Source organism: Bactrocera tryoni, chromosome 1 (assembly GCF_016617805.1).
Source record: "Bactrocera tryoni isolate S06 chromosome 1, CSIRO_BtryS06_freeze2, whole genome shotgun sequence".
Lineage (NCBI taxonomy): Eukaryota > Metazoa > Arthropoda > Insecta > Diptera > Tephritidae > Bactrocera > Bactrocera tryoni.
The window spans coordinates 56116244-56138188 of record NC_052499.1 but is presented as its reverse complement, the minus strand read 5'-3'; the positions used below and the strand labels follow the sequence as shown (position 1 = coordinate 56138188).

At 28.4% G+C, this 21945-nt stretch overlaps 1 protein-coding gene across 9 annotated transcripts in view; it reads right to left on the bottom strand.

The window, feature by feature from the left end:
* The window catches only part of LOC120771435 (acetylcholinesterase), a 194363-nt gene that overhangs the window by 15724 nt on the left and 156694 nt on the right, over positions 1-21945 (bottom strand). For 7 of the 9 annotated variants that reach the window (XM_040099475.1, XM_040099484.1, XM_040099444.1 and 4 more), the window contains exon 11: positions 13785-13927. The exons of 1 other annotated variant lie outside the window; for it this stretch is intronic. In XM_040099475.1, the coding sequence (XP_039955409.1) occupies positions 13785-13927 (143 nt within the window). Of the gene's footprint in view, positions 1-13707; positions 13928-21945 lie in introns of those variants that run through there. One more of the 9 variants, XM_040099436.1, reaches the window with a different exon arrangement.

Sequence of the window (21945 nt, the reverse complement as noted above, 5' to 3'; positions counted from 1 at the left end):
ACTTTTTTTCGTTTTATTTTATTTATTTATTATTTTGTTTTTTTCCCTAGTCTTATCTTATTTCATTTTATTTAAACTATTTAAACTATAGTAATTTACTTATTTTATTTAAATTATTTTTTATCATTTTTATTGTTTTTTTAAATTAATTTGCATCATTTTATTTTATTTGTAATGATTTATTTTATTTAAATACTTAATTTTTTTTATTCATTCATTTATTTTATTTTATTTTAGCTTTTAATTTTGTTTTTATATATTTTGCTTCAGTTTATTTTATTTTATTTTTTGTTTTTATGTTTTTTTTTCTGTTTTGTTATTGTAAATATTTATTTTAATTTATTTTATGCTTTTTTATTTTTGTTTAAATTTAATTTTAATGTGTCATTATTTTTTATTTATTTCTTTATATCTCTAATTTTTTTTAATTATTCTTTCATATTTTTTAACTTAATTTCAGATTTTATTTCATTTTATTTGATTTTTTCATTTCGCATTTTTTTAATATTTTTCTGTATTTCATTAATTTTTTTTTATTTACTTTACTTTTTTTATTAAATTATTTTTGTTATTTATTTAATTTTGCTTTTTTTCCATTTCTATGTATATCTTTTATCAAGTTAATAGAAGCACTAAAATGACAGCTAAAAAAATATATCATTCTAGCATCCTAACTTCCCCATGGGTTAAAGCGCCTTAAAGTATGCAGCTCTCGCTTAAACCAGTATTTGCAATTAATTGGAGCTACTTTTGTCAATGTACTCATCTTATTCTTTTATTATCGTACAATTGTGTGGTAGTTCTTAACTTATTTATATAACGTCGTACAAAGTCAATAACTTTACCGTTAAAGAACACATAATTTTCATTTGTTTTGTTATATATACATAGTATATGTATATTTAAATGTTAAAAATCGTACAGTAATAAGTTCTAATTAAAATTTTAGCAAAATTCTCAACTCAGCAGCAACGAACCCACACATACATACATACATATGTATGTATGTACATATTCTAGGCAAAATGTTGCTCTACCGGTCTAATTTTAACGGTGTGTCGCCTTGTGTTCGTGTTGCTGCCATTTTCGATTTTGTAAATAAAAAAATAGGCCATATAGTGATATGTATTTGATAATTGTTTGACACGAAAACCATTATAAGCATTTAATTTATAATATTCAATGAATTTGATTACTTTTTAAATTTAAAGTTAAAGCGTTATCATTTTGCTATTATTTTTCATTTTATTTTACTTCATTTTATTTAAATTATTATTTTTTATTGTTTTTTTTTAGTGTTATTTACTTTGTACATAAAAACAGTTTTTGTCTGAAACTTTTTCAATAATTTTTATTGTAATATTATTTTTGTTCTCCGCAGCCAACAAAACTTTTCATATCATAAATTCATTAATTTATGCATTTTTATTGACGGGCATTCAAATGCCACACAGCTTTCGTTTTATTGAATTCAAATGCATTTCAATTTTTATTACAATTGCATATTTAATTATTACGACTATATAACATTGTATTACATTAACCGTTTAACGCCGCCGCATTCATAATTGTGCATGTATGAGCATGCACTTCAGCGTTTATTTATTATGTTTTGTTTTTTGTTGCAATGTGCGCATTCGTGCATTTTTCGTTTGTTTCATTTATTGTATTTGAGTGTTTGAGTAACATTGTTTCATCTGTCATCGGCTGTTTTGTTGTTTGTTTACATTGTTTCGTAGTTTTGTAGTTGTTGTGTGCTTCCTTATTGAATTTATCGCGTTTAAACACAGTGCAACGCAAATGTTGGGAGACGAGCGCTCATTGCATTTCATTGCATGTCTACTCCGTCACTCTCTGCTCTCTACATTGTGAACTCTCCAACGCTTTCTTTGCTCTGTCATTTTCGTTTTTTTATTCAATTACACATTTACCTTTTATTATCAGATGTCATAGCTGATATAATTTATGTTATATTTAATAATATGTGTGTATGTATAATTGTTGCTATTTTTTTCATTGCAATAACAAAAAATTCATCGACTTATGTAAGTGTGGTTATTTTTTACATTTGCTAACGTTGGTAGTTTGATTTTTTTGTGTGAGAGAATGAAGGAAACGTTTGTGAAATACTCAAATTATTAGTGCTTGTTTTAAATAAAAAGTTTTAATTCAACCAAAATATTTAATTAAGAGTTATTAAAAAAATTTGAATAAATTAAAAAAATTCATTAAGAAATTAATATATGTAAAAAACATTATTGCATAAAACATGTAAATATATAAATATTTCTGCATATTATGTCCGCAAAATATTTTGTCGAAAATATGATGTTTTGAGTTCAATTTAATAAGTAATAAAAATTATTTGTGTTTTTTTTTATTTCTTTTCAACCTACTTCAGCAGCAGCAGTTTTAAAAAATATTAAAAAAATACAATGAAAATCTATTGGAATCTTCTTATCATTAAGACTGCAAACAGATTGAACGTGTCACAGAAGTTGATGATCAAATCGTGGTCGTGTAACGGCAGACACGATTCGAGCTTGTTTCAAAACAAAATTGCACTAATATTTCAACATATATTTTTAAATTAGTTACTTATGCCCAAGTACTTGAGAAACACAATTAGTGGTTGTATATTTATTGTATATTTTATAATAAAATCAAACATTTTATACTTTCCAACAAATTTATGCCATCAGAAAGTACAGGTTTCAACAAATATAAAACCGACTGACTTTTTAAAAACATCTAATATTTTGTTGTAAGAATTTTTGAGTGAACATTAGCCTATTTTTCGATTTTAAGGGGCCATACCAGTGTGACACTTTCAGAAAAAAAAAATTTTTTTTGCTTTTTCGATAGTTTATTTATTTCGAAAATATCCTGTGAAATCGGCGAGGTCGTATCTTCTATAGTTTTTGAATGGCAGCGTTCTAAATAGCGACCGCTCAGAGGTGCAAACATATATATATATATACATACATAAGTGTAACTTTAAACGCGTTTTTCACGAAACGACATTTTTCAAAATTGCTGACATCATAACTCAACGAAAAATTGACCGATCGACTTCAAAAAATCTAGTTGAATATATTTGCTATACAATGGACTACAATCTTTTTGATTGGTCGAAAATTGTCAATTTGGCATTAAAAAAAAAAAAAATTTTTTCGTAAAAAAACGATTTTTTTTTCAAAATTACGCCATTTTCTTAATTTTTGATATTTTTCAAAGATCGTAGTTCAATGTGTAGAAAATATATTTAAGTTTAATAAACATTTTGAATTTTTTTGTTTCAGCTACTCATTCGACCGGAAGCATACCAGCAGTTGAGGCACTTATTTTCGGCACTTCCGCAGATAGCACATAACTCCGTTATTTTTCAATATTTTATTTTTTAATATTGCTAAAAATATAATATATTACGTCCATAGAACGTCGAAACATTCAATCTAGTACTTTCTTTTAAAAAAATTCACGAAAATCCCCTAATTTTTCATGCGTCACACTGGTATAGCCCCTTTAGTCGAAATTAAGTTTCCTTCTCAGTATTTAAAAAAATACAGTGTGTTTTGAGCATAAGAAGTTAAATTTACATTAAATTTTCTGAAAGCAAATCTTTCTCCAAAAAACTTAAATATTTGAACTTTTCACACAAATTTGAGGTTATGTGAAAATGGTGTAAATATAAAAGTTGTAGATCTTATCATTTCTTACAACATTCTTTTCCACCCGACCACAGAACGTCCGTAAATTATCTGCAGTATCCAATGGATTTCAACGCAGTATGCATTTGTTTCGCTTCTTTTTGTCAAAGGCAAAGTCAAACATTTTGTGTCAAATTCTGTTCATTCCGTGCAGTGTAAAATTTTGAAAAAAATGTGGTAATTATATGAATTAAAAATAGTAAAAAATAGTAATAATTTAAATATAGAGCTAACAAGTAGCTTGTTGCCATTCATAAATTTGGTTTGAGCCACAAAACCGGGTATAAATGACAACAAGACACAACAGTTTAAAAACAAAAATATATTTTTGTATATGCCTAGAATATAAAAATAATGTAGTAGAAATAAGAAAGAGGCTTAAGCCATTAGACATGTGTGCCTAGAATGAATGAATTTCTAGAATGAATCTATTTTTACAAATATGTTACCAAATCAAATATCCCAATAAATTTTAAAAGCTCAATCGCGTCTACAAGTAGAATTGAAAGCATCGCGAATTATAAACTGTATTTATATACGAGTATATACTATTACATAATCGGCTGAAATTCTGTATATATGTATGTATGTATGTATACAAAGTTGCTTGATAAATCGGCATTAGAGCAAAGCAACGTGGAGAAAGAAGCAGTATGCTGCCGTTACTAACGGTCTCAAACAAATTTGGTTTTATATTTGTGAGCGCTTGGAGGCTTAGCGCATGCGCGAGCAGTGATTTGTATACATACAAACAATATTAATGTAATTTTAATTAATTTAATTGTTTAATTTTAATTTTTTTAATTAAATTAATTTATTAACCTTATTTATATTAATTTTTAATTAATCAGTTTACTTTTATTTTTTCATCTAGTATATGAAAAGTGGTGCATAAAAAATTAAAATACGAAAAAAATAATTAATTTTTTCTTATACAAAATAATATATGTAGCTTTAAAGTACAAGGTGTAAATAATCGTCTGCTTTTGTTGCAGCTTTTATTTGTTTGAAATTTTATTTCTATGTCAAGTACGTAATATAGTTTTAGGTTTAATTATTTAGTTGTATAAAAATATAAATATTTATTATGTTTAATGTATAGCATTATTTTATAGATATATATATATATATATATACATATTCATATGGATGTTTAACTGTAACATTATTTTGTACGCAGTTACTTTGCTGGCAAGCAATCAATTGACAGCACATTGTTATTATTGTTGTATTTTGCATATTTTATTTATTTCCATTCATATATCCATTTCTCAACTTTCATTTTACTTTATTGTGTAACCTCAACAAAAATAAAGTAACCCAGTTGTTTAATATAATAAGTTAATCCTTAGCATTCACTTAAAAAAAAATATTTTGTATTTTGTATAGCTCTTCTCAAAATTTTTCTTGTAAAAGTAAATAAATGGTTCACAAAGTATAAAAAAATTAATTTTGCAAGGAAATGCAATTAGTTAAGCCTTAGCGTTGCCACTTAAAAAAAAATTTTGTGTGGTTTTTTAACTCCACAGAGATTTGTTGTTGTAATAAAAATGTAAATAATTCACAAACAACATTTAAATTATTTTAGCAAAACATATAGGGCGCCCGCAAGGAAGCTGACTATACCTTTCCTAACACTGTTCTGTACATATTTCGTGTTATAAAATACTTGAAATACAAAAATTAAATAAAACTAAAATGGTTAAAAGGAATCAACGTAGTCTTAAAACAGTTTTTACAAAAATTCTCTTATATAAAATTACATAATATGGCAACACAGCATTTTTGTGATAATCAATTTTGTGAGATTTATGTATATTTAGAATTTAAATGAAGGCAAATAAATGTTAGTTTCCTCGGTTGAGGTGTCGAAAAAGTTGACAGTGTTGCCACCTTATAGTAATTTTTGAAAATAAATTGCTTTTTATATTGCCGTATCTCATATTCGTTAATTATAATAAGAATTATTAAATAGTTTTATAAAAAAATTCGTTAAAAATTATTAAACAATTATTATTAATTCTTATGTATAAAATGTATTGTGCAAAAAACATAATCTGGCAACAACGAATTTTTTGGATGGAAATTTTAATTTTATTAAAACCTTATGAAAAATTTGTGAAGATTTAAATAGGTACTGATATGTAAAAAAAATCTGCCAACATCAAAATTTTTGTATGGAATTTTCTGAGATTGATCTTTAAAATCTAAATTAACACCAATAAATCTTAATTTCCTTCTTTTATATATCAAAATAATTGGGTGTGTTGCCACCTTATCATCATTTTTAAAAGAAAATCGCTTTTCAAATCTTATGTCTTATGTCAATTGTTATGTCCAAACATATATAAATTAACTACCAGAAGATATTAATCAAAATAACTTAATTAAATAACTCTTGGAAAATACTTTTAATTGAAGACCAAGGTTGGATATCAGCTGATATTAACTGACAATTAATTTTATTACAACCAAATTATGTAGTTGTAAATAGATATTGATACTTAAAAAAATCTGGCAACATCAAAATTTTTTTATGGAATTTTCTAAGATTTATCTTCACAATTTAAGACTAACAAATAATAAATTTCTTGACCTAAATATACATATGCATATATAATTGACTGTGCTGCCAGCTTATAATAATTTTCGAAAAATAAATTGCCTTTTACATATGAGTATAGCACATTTAATGGCACCATGCAATGTTCACACATATGCAAATTAACTAAATATATATATTCATGCATATATTAATAAAAACCGCACAGTTAAATGCCTTAAAAAAATTACGTAAATATTTTAACATTTTGATAAAATTTTTAATCAAAAGCTATAATTGGATATCAACTAATTTAAATAGCAATTAATTATAGTACGAATTTATGAAACGAAGCAAGAAGTGGGTACAAAAACGTAGTGGTATTTCAAATAGAACTTTTTAAGAAAAATATTGTTTGGGTTGCAAATTTTTCTTAAAATAATAAAAATAATATTTAAAAAAAAAATTTATTTTTCTAATTTATTTTCATAAAAAATGTAATAACCAGGAGCTACTTAAGACAAAAATGTTTAAGTCAAAAATTATTTTTTTAACACTGTTTTATTGTAAATAATTTTTTCTAAGAAAAGTGTAATCAACAGTAGCCACTTAAACAAAAAGTAAGAAACTTAAGAACACGGTTGAGGTAACGTAAAATAAGCGAAATAAATTCATAAAAATTTCAATACTTAAAGAAAATTATTTTATAAGAAATGTTTTCATATTTTTCAAAAACAAGAATAATATTGGAGCTAGTCTTCAGGTTATACTTTTTATAATTATTATTGAATAGCACTCCACCGTTTGCCATTATGTTATACCACTGTCAATTGGTTGAGCTTTCTGCTGCAATGCCAGCAAAAACCGCGCAACTCCATATTTCATTTTCTAGCATCACACAAGTGCGTTGTGTAATTTTTTTAAGGTTGAAATCTATAAAAGAAGCTTTTCATTTATATGATTTGAGGTTATAGGGCATAACTGCATTACGTTTAGTTAGGCAGGGATGCTAATATGTACTAGTTTAATTTACTACAATTAAGTTTTATATAAAAATTGTATTTATTGTTTATGTAATTTTTTTTTTTTTATTATTTCTATAATATTTTTTTATTTATTATTTATATAATTTTTTCTTTTTGCTCACGAAATACTTAGTATTCAAATAGAAAAGCATCAGGGTACACTACTACACTGCATATACTCATTGCATCTTTAACATACAATTTTTTATTTTTTTAAATAATTTTTTTTAGTTTTAAGGCTTAAATATTATTACTATTTTTTTGTTTGGTTTTGTGGGGCTATGTGTTTCCTTCCAGTATTTATAATATTTATTACGCGTTGTCTAAAAAGTTATTTTTGGTTTTTAAATTTTTTTGCCTTTATTTATTATTTAATATGTATTATTTGTTATTTTTATTTTTATTATTATTATTATTAATTTTATTATTATTGTTATTTATTTATTTCATTTATTTAGCCTACTGTGCTGCAGTTTGAAGCGTATAACCGCTCATTTTTTGTTTTTTGGACTTAAATAATACACAATTTTTCCGCTACTTTATGGGTTTTATTTTGAAATAATAATAGACTTTTCTTAATTTTAAATTATTTTCTTTTTCAAATTAAAATACATGTTTATTTATATATTTTTTATTAAATTTCATGTTTTATTTATAGTTTATGACACTTTTGCTTGCTTTTCGCATAACTTCTTTTATTTATTTTTCATTTTACATGCATGGTCACTAAATTACAAGAGTTTTGCTTAACAGTTATGCACTAATTTTTTATAATTTTCATTTATACATATATATTTATATTTATAATTAATTTTGTAATTTTTTTTTCATTTTTATTTTTGTGTCGCACTTAACCTAATGCGCCATACACACTTAGTAAAGTAAGTATAAATGTGCAACTAGTTACAGAACTAGTCTTATAACTATATAATATCTGTATTTGCATTACTTGCTTTTTGTAAACAATATCCAATATATCGACGTTTCATTTAAAAGTGTTTATAATTGATATGCATTATATTTATATATATGTATATAATAATGTATATATGTATTTTATAGATAATTATCTAGTTAATTAACTACTTAATAGTTTATAATTGAGTACACTACAGTTCAACGACATGTATGCATGTATGCTTTTGTGTGTGTGTAACTAAACCACACGTATGTATAAGTATATATATGTATGTATATACGCATAACTGTTAATATTTTGCGTTACTTTTGCTTATATACTTTTATTAGTCATGGTATGTGCTTATGTAACTAACTACTAATGCGTGTGAGGGTTTTTCATGCGTATGTGTGTTTGTATGAGTGTGTGTTTTTTTAATTCTCTGGAGATACAGATATACCGTTATTGTTTTAGTAATTCATTGACATTGCAAACGCTTATTAATGTTTAATTTTTATTAATTTAAACTATTACATACATTTGTATGCATGTATTTGTGTGTGTATATAATAACTTTCTTTATATTCAGCTTAAGGTTAAATATATGGGTTTGTATATATAAATTTAATATTATTTATTTTACTTTTCGTTAATACATGCCTAGGCGATAATCATAGTTTTTGGTTTTTTTTGCAGTTGTTTTTGGTATTTTTTCCTTCTATAAGAGCCAATTTTATAAAACTGTTGAGTACAAATTCATATTAATAATATCATCTTTTGGTTTAATAAGTGTAATAATAGTCGTTATAATAATATACTGATATGTTTTGCGCCATATATATACCATTTACTGGAATATATATAAATATATATTGTATATATGCGTGTGTATATAAATATTTGTCACACTTTTGCTAGACTGCTTATGTCTTTATATAAAAAGTGTTTGCTTAGCAATTCATTTTACAATTTCGTTTAATGCATAATTCATTTTCATATATAGAAATAGCTTAGACTTTAATTTTTTTGAATTATTATAATTTTTTGTTAATTTTTCATAATAAATGTTTTAATTTTCATTAATTATTTTTTTTAATTTTTAATAATTTTTTTTAAATTTCCTTAACTATTTTTTAATTTTTCTTAATTGTTTTTTTTTTTAATTTTTATTATTATTTTTTTAATTATTAATTATTTTTTAATTTTCATTAATTATTTAACTTAATTATCATTTTAAAATTTATAAATTATTATTTTTTAATTTCAATAATTATCCTTTTAATTTTTTTAATTACTTTAATCTTAATATTTTTCAACACCTTAACTTAAACATTTAACTGCCTGCAGCTTGACAGCTTTGTTTTCAAATTCTAGTAACTCGACATAAGTTGTTTTTAGTTTTACATGTAAACACATACACACATATACATATATGATCATGCATATACATACTTATATTAATATTTAGCTTTGTCTTTGTTCTTTTTTATTGTTTTTTTTATTTCATTATATGCATTTATGTGTGTATTGGTGCCACTAATTTAGTTTATTGTACAAATTTGCAACATGCTCCTAATGCAATACGCCTCCTTTACGCTATTAAAATCCAATTAATTTGTCAGCCATAAGAATAGGTTACTAATTTTCATTTTTTTATATTCTTTTCTTTCTAATTATTTCTTTTTTTTAGTTTCTACAGCACAGCTGAAGGGAAAGCTATATGGAATAAAGGCTAAAGGCTTATTTGCGCACTAAATATATTGTTGTTGTTGCGAAAATGTAATTCAAAGTAATTTAATTAAAGCTGGTGTTGTATTGGCAAGCGTAAGTTTTTGAAAAATTAAATTACACTTTTACTCAAAAATTTATAAAATATATGGTAAATAAGATGTTATTGTTCGTGACAGTTGCTGTGCGTAATAATAGTGACAAAATGAAACAATCAGCATACAAACTGTTTCATGACAATTCAGTTCAGTAATTTGACTAATTTTGTAATGACGTTTATTGTTAGCGTCCCACAAAAATACAATAAGGGGGGTGTAAACCATTTGTTGTTCTTTTGAAATAAATATCGTTCACAGGCAAACCTCAAATAACGAAGACTGTGTAATACATGCTTTAACTGGCGTACAAGCAATAAAATTGCGCAATATTTTGCTGATGCAATATAATTTATTGAGATATATGAAAATCAGTTCGAAATATCAAAAAAAAAACTAGATCACATATAAAATTGTATTATTAATAATAAGAAAAAGAATAAAAATAAGAAAAAAAGAAGTTGAAAATCATTAAGAATTCATCTGTCATTTAATTGTTATAAAAATTGTACCCACTTCACACAAATGGCGAGAGTTCTATAAACTATGTATACGTATATGCGCGTAACTCTTGCCAGCTTTATTAGTTTTAGAACCAATTATTGATACTAAATAATATACTACCAACATCTCTGACTCATTGAAATCCTCACACTAACCAGCCAGTTCTTAGTTTAACTATTTTTGACGTGTTTCTAAACCACAGTTGAGTCAAACGCGTCTACTTGCTCTGGAGCCTAGAACATGAAAAGACGTGAAATGCCCAAACCTTGTTTTCTGATTCGATTTTAAGATCTCTTTACTTCAAAACACTATTGAAAAACTGAAAACCCCATTGTCCTCTCATTTAATAAACAAATTTCTGTTTTATTCACCGATATTTAACACTTATCCCAAACAAGTATTCAAGTGTCACCATAACACTCAATCCTTCTCTTATAAAATATCAATGTACCATACTTCATGTCTCTACTTGTCGCTTTGAAAATTAAAATAAAATATTTTAAAAATGATAATAATTCAGTCTAAGATTTTTTAATATAAAACTCGTCTTCTTTATTCTTGAAATTCACAATTCTTCATATTTCCAACCTCTCATCCATGTCATCTGAGGTTTACCTGTACCCACAATGATTTAATAGTACCAAATTTATTTTTTCTAAATTTTCTTCGGCGATCTCTTCTCTCATCGCTTCATCACAATTTAGGTATAAAATCCTTAATATTCTGCAAAATTTCCATACTTTTTTCGTCGTCGCTAAACATTTATATATATTTAGTTTTAATTTAACTTCGTATTCGAAATTTAGTTGATTGTAAAAAACTATGCTTGCGGTAGTCCAATTGTCTATAATTTTATTATTTTTTCAATTGTCACAAATACATATGCATGTCTGTATGTGCCATTTAGGGTTTTGGAATCTGCCTTTTGGCTCATAAAAAACAATTATGTAACTACTTTGGTTGGGTTCTCCAAGCTAAAGTGTTTCGGCTGCTCGGCAGCTGCCGCAAAGGTAAAAAAGTGTATTATTGTGTGTGCGTGTGTGTGTGCGCGCGATTACGTTGAAGGCGTTGTATGTAAATTATAGCGAAAATGACTATTTTGTTTGTAGTAAAAAAATGGTTTATCAGAAAAATTGTTGTCCATATAAAATATAAAAAAATTAAAGGTTTGAAAAATGATAATAATTTCTTGAGTTATTTTTTAATTTCTTTTAAATAATTAAACAAACCGGTTTAATGGAAAAAAATGTGTTTGATTTAAAAACATGAAATAAAAATTGCGAAATTTAATTTAATTACTAATTTTTTATTTAACTATTTTTTAAATATAATTTTTCTTACTTTAATTTAATTAAAAACTAATAATACAGAAATTATTATATTAAAGAAATATTTAAAGCAAACAATTAAAAATTAACAAAAGATTAAAAAAATATTTGAAGAAATTAATATAAAAATTTAAATTTTGGAATAATTTAATTTAAAAATTATTAATAATTACAAAGCATTCGAATTACTTGAAAAAATATTTCCTGAAAAATAATTAAAGAAAAACAGCTTAATCAAAAAACGGAAATAAGAATTTATTATTTATTACAAAAAAAACATAATAAATAATAAATATTATTAAAAAACATATTATAAAATTTGTTCATAAAAAAAATGTATGAAATTAAAATATTAAATCAACTAATTAAAAATAATGAATCGGGGGAAAAATTTAAAATATATTAATGTACAAATTATTAAAAAAATCGAGAAATTTATTAAACATTAAAAGGTTATTGTTCAAAAAATAATTATAAACAAAAACACTTAATTAAAAATTTATTTACATATTATGTTTTTTTTTTATATATTTAATAAGATTTAATATTAATCAATTTTCAAAGTTTTTGCGATTTTTTCAGTATTTAATAGGTTTTTAACAAAAAATTAATTGAATTAATTAAAAAATGATTTGTTGTTGTAATACAAAATAAAAAAAAATTATTTTATTTTAACAAAAACTTTTCTGAAATTTTAGAAAATATAATTTTTTAATACTAATTATTTTTAAATTTTTTTACGTATGTTCATTAACTAATAATTATTTAGCAAAAAATTAATTAAAAATCTGTTTTTTTAAGAATTGAAAATATTTTTTTTAATTTTTTTAATTAAAATTAAAAATTGCTTAAATCATTGATGAGAAAATTTATATATTTCATATATTTAAAAAAAAAATATTGCACAAATTTTATAAAATATTTTTATAATTAAATACATTTTTTTGCATTTATGAAACTAGACTAAAGCTTGCATTTTATTACCGTTAAAAGCTTTATTTGCAACACTAGGTAGGTCCTGATGCTAAAATCTGTTTCAAATATATGATTTAAGTAATTAATTTAAAATATAGAAATAACTCAAAAAATATTAAAAAATTATTTGTAAAACAATATAAAAATTGTTAATTAGTACATATTAAAAAATTATTTGTAAAGCAATATAAAAAAAATTATAAACTGTTAATTAATTTTGCGAACAAAAAAAATATTAAATTTTCCGAAAATGAAAAAAAGCTAAATATTATAATATTTTTTGCGAGAATTAAATATTTTAGCAAAAATCTTTCAAACATTTTTTTAAATATAATTTGTTATTAAATTTATATTTTATTTCTAAATACAAAAACTTAAATTGGACACCTTAACGCTTTAATTTCTATCGAAAATCAACTTGGAATAAAAAATAGGTTTCAAAAATTAAATTTAAACATTTTTATTGCAAATTTATATGCACAAGGCCTTCCGAATAAGCAATACAAATGCATTTACTCGTTGTTATGTATGTATGTATATAAATAGTATGTTTGTAAGGAATTTTCTAACACGCATTTTCATGTCTCATTCAATATTTTTGTGTGCGTTTAGTATCAATTAAACAAAATTGACGCCTAACATTGCTTAAACATACATATGTACACACACATATATATTTATACGACTCTTCCGCCCAACTGCATCTACGCTTACATTAACTACACTTCCTACAATGAATGCTCTTTACAAATTTATTGATTTGTTTTCAGTTTACGTTTCGCTATAAGCCTTTATGTGTGTGTATGTGTGCGCCCGTGTGTGTGTATGTGTCTCTTTAGTTTGTAATAACAAATTGTTTGTCATTCTTATTCATATTTTCTTTTTTAATAATAATATGCATGTTCTTGTTGTTGTTGTAAATTTTGCAGTTATTGCCTGTCTGTAGCTACTTGTGCGCTCCTAACATTGTTCTTGTGTTTTAGAAAAATGCATTTACTGACGGAATGCCTAAGACCAGTGACAGCGCCAACACGAACGCCACGATGCTCCTTTGTTGCAGCAGCAAGTGTTGTTGCTTTTGTTGCAGAGAGGAAGCGGATGATGGTTTGATTTCGCATTGCGCTGCAAAAAAGATAGAGAGAGTTGGTGGTTATTGTTGTGTGGCGAAAATAACTGTAAACTTATAATTATTATTTCAATTTTAAGAATATAGTTCAATGTTGGTAAATGATAAGACATATGAACATATATGTATGTATATAGCGCTAAAATAGGTATATAAATAATTAATATAAGGAATTTTTTTTTATAAAATTATAAAAAAATATAAATTAAAGGATTTTGGAATTGTTTTTTGCGACAACCCATTGTGAGATTCTCTTTACGAGATCTCTTCTGAAAAACAAAAACTATACGTATTATGGCAAACACATGTATTTTTTCCAGCTCTCAAGGTTTTTGTTTCTCACTTGATCAAATTTGAACCGGACTAGAGAAAGGCATAATATTTTTTGAAGCCCTCAAGGTTTTTGCTTATCACAATTTATATGCTTTTGCCTAAAGGCTATGTCAAAAATGTCGAATTAAGTATTTATTGAGCTAATATTAACATCCCAATGATAAGCCAATAATCTATATACATAAACCGACTTTAACCCTCATGATTTTACTTAGTTCCATAGAATATTTTTTGTGACCACGGTAATCTCTTGTTGAGTTACCCAAAATAAATATTTAAGTTTTTTAAGCACGAAGTCACAAAGGGCAAATGTGTATATCGAATACATTAAGTAAAAGTTCATGTTTCTATATATGCTCGTTATATCGGTACTAAATAGCGGTAGTTTAAATCGACGACTTCGTGAATAATGCGTCAGCAAAATTGTATATACATATGTACGAGAGCCTCTACTATCATTCTAATGCCAACGAGAACAGTTTTTTCGACGTTCTCAATTAAGTTGCTTATATGATGATGATGAAAAAAATCAGTTGCCAATTTTATATCCAAGAAGCGAGTTCTATGGTCTCATGACCAGCACCAAATTTATTTTCGATCAAATAGTATAATTAATATAATATTTATGTCTAAAAAAATATAATCCTCAATGTTATCGTTTTTTTGATCTCAAAAAGATCAATTGGAATGTAGTTTTACGGTCAAGAACCATCATTCGAATCAGCTGTAGTAAATCTGTCATAAATACCAAAATATTTAAGAAACTATGAGTATACTTATAGCACGGTTATCACATATATTCTAGTAAGAATTTGAAAAAACCAACAAAAATAAAAAATAGTAAATTTGGCAGAATATGTTAATAATTTATACGGGTGATCCAAGTAGATGTACTTTTTTCAATAGCCTTTTTTTGTCGGATCAGGCGTGAGTCGTGTTAAGCTCTCTTGTTAGTTTTGTTCAGTACTGTTTAATATTATATACTGGAAAGACTTACGCCTGAACAACGTTTACAAATCGTTTAACTTTATGACGAGAATTCACGTTCTGTGAAGAATAGGTATCGCACGCTTCACTCAACTTATGGTAAACATAATCGACCTACTGAGCGTACTATTCGCAAGACTATCACCAATCTTGAGACCCAGCATTCACTCTTGGATAATATTCGGCCGAATAGATCTCATACAGCACGTAGTGAAGAAAATATAGCAGCCGTAGCTGAGACACGAAGACTGTGGTGAGTCGATTCGGCGCCGTTCACAATAACAGACTGACGTATAGAACAACTTGGCGCATTTTCCGCCAAGATCTTAAATAGAAAGCATACAGAATACAATTTGTGTAAGAGCCGAAGCCGTTCGACCCTCCTAAATGACATCGCTTCGCTCTATGAGCTCTCGAAAAGTTCCAGGAGGATTTAAAGTTTTCGAACCAAACTTTGTGCAGCGATGAGGCCCATTTCTGGCTCAATGTGTATGTAAACAAGCCATTCCGTGGCAGTTCAGTGGAATCATCGATCCATATTTCTTCAAAAATAATGCCGGTGAAAACGAAACAGTCAATGCCGACCATTAACCGACTATTTGACGCCTGAAATTGAAGCTCATGATCTCGGCGACAATGTAAGACTGTAAAGTTATTTTTGAATCGTATCATATCAAAACAATTAGCATAAATAAAATTAATGACGATTTGATATTAGAGAGATATTATGCGTATAGGTTTATACTATATAAGGTTTATCATATAAGGTGATTTCGATAAGACGAACAGTTGTAAGGTTTAAAAAAATATTCAATAGATAGGATGTCGATTGAGATTTGATAAGGACATTATCGCAAATGCAAGTATGGCGTTTAAGAAGTTATTTTGCTCAGTCTTTCAGGTAAATGTTTCAAAGCTTTAGATTTTAAAATTACAACTGCGATAAAATAAACAAAAAATTTAAGTCTATTTCAGTGATGGAAACACCATTTTTACGATAAGTGAAATTATTCAACAAAGAAATTCCATTCAATTTTGTGTGCGGAATCAAATTTTTATTGCCAAAAAATTCGGAATGTTGGAAAATTTTTCGGTGATAATTGTGCGAGCACTTGTTTTTGACTGATAAAAGTTATTCAAAGAAGGTCGAGAACGCGTTGACGACGAACCACGTTCAAAACGGCCATCAACATCAGCTGATTATCAACAAGTTTATAAAATAAATTAATTGTTGCTTGAGAATCGACAACTAACAGTCAGGAATCTTACTGGCATCGTTGGAATATCGAAAAAATAAGTGAAAGTTAATTTTAAAGATCATTTGGGCCTAAAAACAGCGGCGCGTTAACATCTATGAAAAAATGCTTTCCGAATACTAGGATGACATGAAACGTATTAATACTGGCGGTGAGTCTTGGATCTATGCTTACGACTCGGAAAATGGCGATCAAACGGCCGAATATCGTGGTAGAGGTAAGCCAAAGCCGAAAAAGCCACGTCAAAGCAATTCAAAAATCAAGGTTATGTTGACAGTTTTCTTCAGTCTGTCAACAAGTAATACTATTTGAGTGATATGCGTCATTTGTTTATGTTTTGCTTATACTTAATAGTATGTGACACAATATGTTTTGTTCTTAATGTTCGTCCTTCGGTCCGTCAGTCTGTATATATACGCACTCGTCCATCATTGTTTGAGATATCGCTCTGAAACTTTGCACACATTCTTTTCTCATCAAAAAGTTGCTCACCCGTCGGAACCGCCAATATCGGACGACTATAGCATATAGCTGTCACACAAACTGAACGATCAAAATCAAGTTCTTGTATGGAAACGTTTTTATTTGTAAAATAACTCGAGCTTCAGTGCAACCGAAGCAAACTACTTTTCTTCTTTCGTACTGTAAACAACGCAGAAATGCAAATAAAGAACAAAAAAGCGAGTAAAACATGGTAACGTGTTAGTATGTATGTATGTACACATGTATGCAAATAGCGTTTGGTAATAAAGTGGCAACAAAAACAAGTGAAAATATATGCGAATTTGTGTGATTGATGCAGTTGTTAAAAATTTCAAATTTTTTTGGGCTTCTCACTCAGCATTCGCTACTTACCTATTAGTGCGCCGGCAAAAAGAGCCAACAACGAAGCGAAAGCCATTTTTATTTCATTTTACAACTACTTTATAGCCTCGTTGCGTGTTTATATTATTTGATTATTACTGCCATTTAAAGTGTGTTATTTTAAATTTTTTTGTTCGAATTGAAACGCTCAAATTTTGCATAGATTTTATTCATGTAATATTCATTATACAACAATCAACACTTTTGAATTGAATTGTAACAAATTTTGCAAAATTCACAAACTACCTTACATATGTACATACAAACAAACGCAGGAACACAATACATAAACTCATACATATGCAAACCGGTACGCAATTGTTGTACGCAAAATGTATACAAAAATAGAAATTTTGTTGTAAAAGCAATGTGAACAAAAAAACAATAATAGCAATAAGCGCATATTGTACAAATACAACTACAAACATATTTGAGAAATAATTTTTGGCGCGCGAGTTGCGTGTAAATGCCGGTGACACATATACACACACATATACATACATTTGACAATTGCAAGTGTCAAACAGACCGACACATTAATATTTGAAGAGACAAGCAACTTGGACTGTGACAAGAGTGGCAAATTATTATTTGTTATTCGTATATTTTCATAGTGCATGCGTTTATGCCTACATTAGTATGTATATTAGGGTGGGCAAAAAAAAAACGAATGAAAAATCAATTGATAGATATCTCTAAGAAAGGCTCTTCAAGTATAAGATCTTAATTGTAACGGTAAGATCCTACACCTAACGGTTATCCATTTTTATTTCTTACCATCAGACAGAAAAATTCATATCTCGCTTCTAATTATCTGAAAATATATTATGTATATTTCGTTTTATGTGTTTTGTAGGAAATTGAATGCTCTACAAAAAGTTCTCCGACGGTTTTTTCGTAACCCTAACTCTTTGAAAAATATTATCTCACTCGACAGAAGTATTCACCCCCTACTCTCCTTCTTAACTTCGTTCCATCCGTGAAAAAGCTCAACAAGTAATACTGCATCCCTTCTCTAACGGCTTCACTCTCCCCCCCGACAAAACCTTTGTAGGCATTTCGTACTAAAAAAAAAAGCATTTGAGTTGAGAAAGAACCGTTACAAGAAGGTTCGGCGATGCATTGATCTAGATTATAAGGAATGCAATCGAAGTAGTGGAGAAGTTCAGTGCGTTTCTGCCCGAGACCTCTCATATACCCAGCTTGCCAACATGCGGGGTCCTTATTTGAGTTTCCGAAATGCATGTGCACTTCGCCACTTCACCACAACCCTTCTTTAAAAATACTAACTATCCACAATAATGTTACTTTACTTATTGAGTTATCGGACTTTTATTTGTTTCCGATATAACCATTGTATGAAGAGTGGACGCCTTTCTCATCTGATTTCACCTATTTGCACAGTGTTTGAAGAGGTGCTAGAACAACTTATTATCAGCAAGTTTGTTTGAAATAACTTCAGCGGCTTGTGATATGTATAGATTTAACATATTCGGAAAGGGGCCAAGCACGCTCCATACAATTTATATCCACATCAATTAACTTTAGGTATTACAACAACCGTTAGGGAACAAAAGGCTCTGTGCAACATGTTGCGGGAGTATAAAAATACTCAAATACTATACTATATATTCATTGAAGCCTGAAACAAAGTTTCGTTCTTATTTTTTTGCTTGGACGTCAAAAATTTTTCCATAGCAATCTTAAATTGCAAGCAAAACACAAACAAAGTTGTAAAAATGTCAAAAAGGCAATAAAGATAAATACATTCCGTGTGACAATAACAAATAATATACTGTTTTGACTATACTATACGGAGTAGGGCCATCAAATTGATTTATTCCACGGAATCCAAGTAAATTTCCTTTAAGGCGAAAGTACAACTCTGATTTAATTTCATTCATATGATTTTTCACTTTACTTGCTATTTCTTTCGGTAATCTGAATGCTGTATTGAATATTTTCAATTTGCCAAAATGACTTTCTCATTTTTATTGTAAGAATAATGAGGAAATTGATTAATGTGCAACAAAAGCCGTCTCGGAATATACTCGCAGCAAAAGTAAGTACTTTATTTTTCAATAGATAACGCAGATGAAAATGTTAATGCCCTGATACTGTAACAGAAAATCATGAGCAATATTGCGGCCAAATAATCTTGATGCCGATCGATATCGATTAAATAATGGAAAGTGTCGATCGTCATGGAAGCATGGTTTTAAGTGTCCATGAGCTAAACAGTGCACAAAAAAATCTTTAGGAATTATAAAAATAAGGTTGCGTACAAAAAGGAGCTCGATCTTTGGTTGTCACACAAGTGAACCCAAAAACCTTATGAACCGAATTTCCATATGCAAATAAATCGCCCATTTCTGGAGCAGATGGTTACTAGTGATGAAGATTGGATCACTTACGACAAACTCAAGTGAAAAAGGACGTGGTGGTATTGCGAAAACGGTTGTGCTATGTGTTTGTGGGATTGGCATGGAATCATAAGAAGCTCCTTGCGGACAAACAGCTTACGCTTGAACAAGGTTTACAAATCGTTCAACTTTATTACTAAAACTCACGTTCTGTAAAGAATAAGTTTCGCGCGCTTCTCTCAAATTATAGTCAACATAATCGGCCCACTGCGCGTTCTATTCGCAACACCATCACGAAGACCGTGGAGAATCGATTCGGCGCCGTTCGCAGCAGCTCGGAATAACGTATGGAAAGACTTGACGCATTTTCCGTCGAGATCTTAAGTTGAAAGCGCGTACAAAATACTGCTTGTGCAAGAATTAAAGCCGCTCGACATTGCTTCGCTATATGAGCTCTTTAAAGTTCAAAAAGATCTGACGTTTTTTATGATCTGACTCAATGAATGTGTAAGGAAGCAGAATTGCCGCAATTGGGACGAAGAGCAGCCTGAAGAGATACAAGAGCTGCCATTTCATCCAGAGAAAAACAACGGTTTGTGTGATTTGTGTGCCAGAGGAATCATCGATTCATATTTATTCAAAAAATAATGGAGATATGTAAAGTCTAAAGTATATGCGGACGATTCCGCTTCAATTCAGATGTTGGAGCAAAACATAACGTGTGTCATTCGCCGGTTACCAGTCGAAATGCCTGAATGAGTCATCGAAAATTGGACACAACAGATACCATTTGAGACGTAGCCGCGGCCAACACTTGAAAGAGATAATCTTCAAAAAATAAATGCAAAAGAATGTTCTTTCGAATGATAATAAACACTCCCCATTAAATTTGAAGTTTCTGCGTTTTTTCTTTAAAAAAATAGGGAACCTCGAAATAAGTCACCCTTTATATGGACCACTCTATGCACATATAGCATTATAAAATTTAATTCATATAAATATTATCTACTAATCTTTTCTTAGTCTAATATCTCTCGTTTCTATTTGGCAATACAGCACAGACTTATACACAAATTAAATTAAAAAAAAATAAATACAAATAATAAACAAATTCAATAGTATGTGCCCCAAGGATAGAACAAAGCAATTTTGATTTCATAGCAATTTAAATATTAATTACTGTTTTATTTTACACATTTAATCCCCGCATATAAATTTCTCTGACAGAGCAATGGTATGAAATATGGTCCCGTAGCGTGCCATGTGCCTAAAAGAACAACCAAAAAACGGGCATTGCCAATTTTATAAATGAGTATAGACTCTTTTATACCCTTTTTTGTGCGCTTTTTCAGCGCCGCACACTCATCGACAGAAACGCTGCGCCAGACACTTTGTCGTCGCTGCTTGCGGTCATCCAGCTGATGCTTGTGCCAAACGCGCAGCCAGTGACAAGCAGTCGCCTTCGGCACCTTTCTTAATGACACCAACCAGTTAGCCGGTCGACTATCTAACACTGGCAACCCGATTTTCACACCGGCAACGAAAGAGCGCCGAACGAAAGCTGAGCCGTGTGTGTTACCAGGCAGTTCTATGCCCGGCCAAGCCATACAGCACAGTACAAATCGACACGCGTCTAGCTTGCCACGCTCGCCTTAGCTTTATGAACCTGTTGGCTCGAGTTTCGGCGGTCCCTCTGCACGACGGTCGGTCTGCGCGTTCGCCAGACTGTGGGTCTGTCTGCATATTATGCGCTGCGCCTAACACCATTTGTCGTGCTTTAATTAGTAAGATTAAAAAAGATTAAAACGCAGCGTTTGACACACGTGTTCCCAATGTTGTGTCACCCCTACTTCGGCTGCACCGCTCTTCTGTCCACTTTTTTGACTACATTAGCAGCAGTACCCACATTTTTTTTGGCTTTTTCGTAGAAATTATCATTTGACTGGCGTATTCATGCTTCATTTTAGTAACTTTTATTAAACGAACCTCGTGTTTTGCCCCTTTTTTGGCTATTTATTCATGCCATGCAAATGTGCTGGTCTTTCGCTGGTGTCTCTCTTCGCCCGTTCGGGTTCAACGGTTATTCGTTCGTCGAAATTATATAAAATTTAAATTAGCAAAAAATCATATTGCCCATATTTGTTGCCATTTGACTTTTGTTGTATGTTATATTTCACTTTCTGTTGTTATTGTTGTTGTTGGCATTGGCAT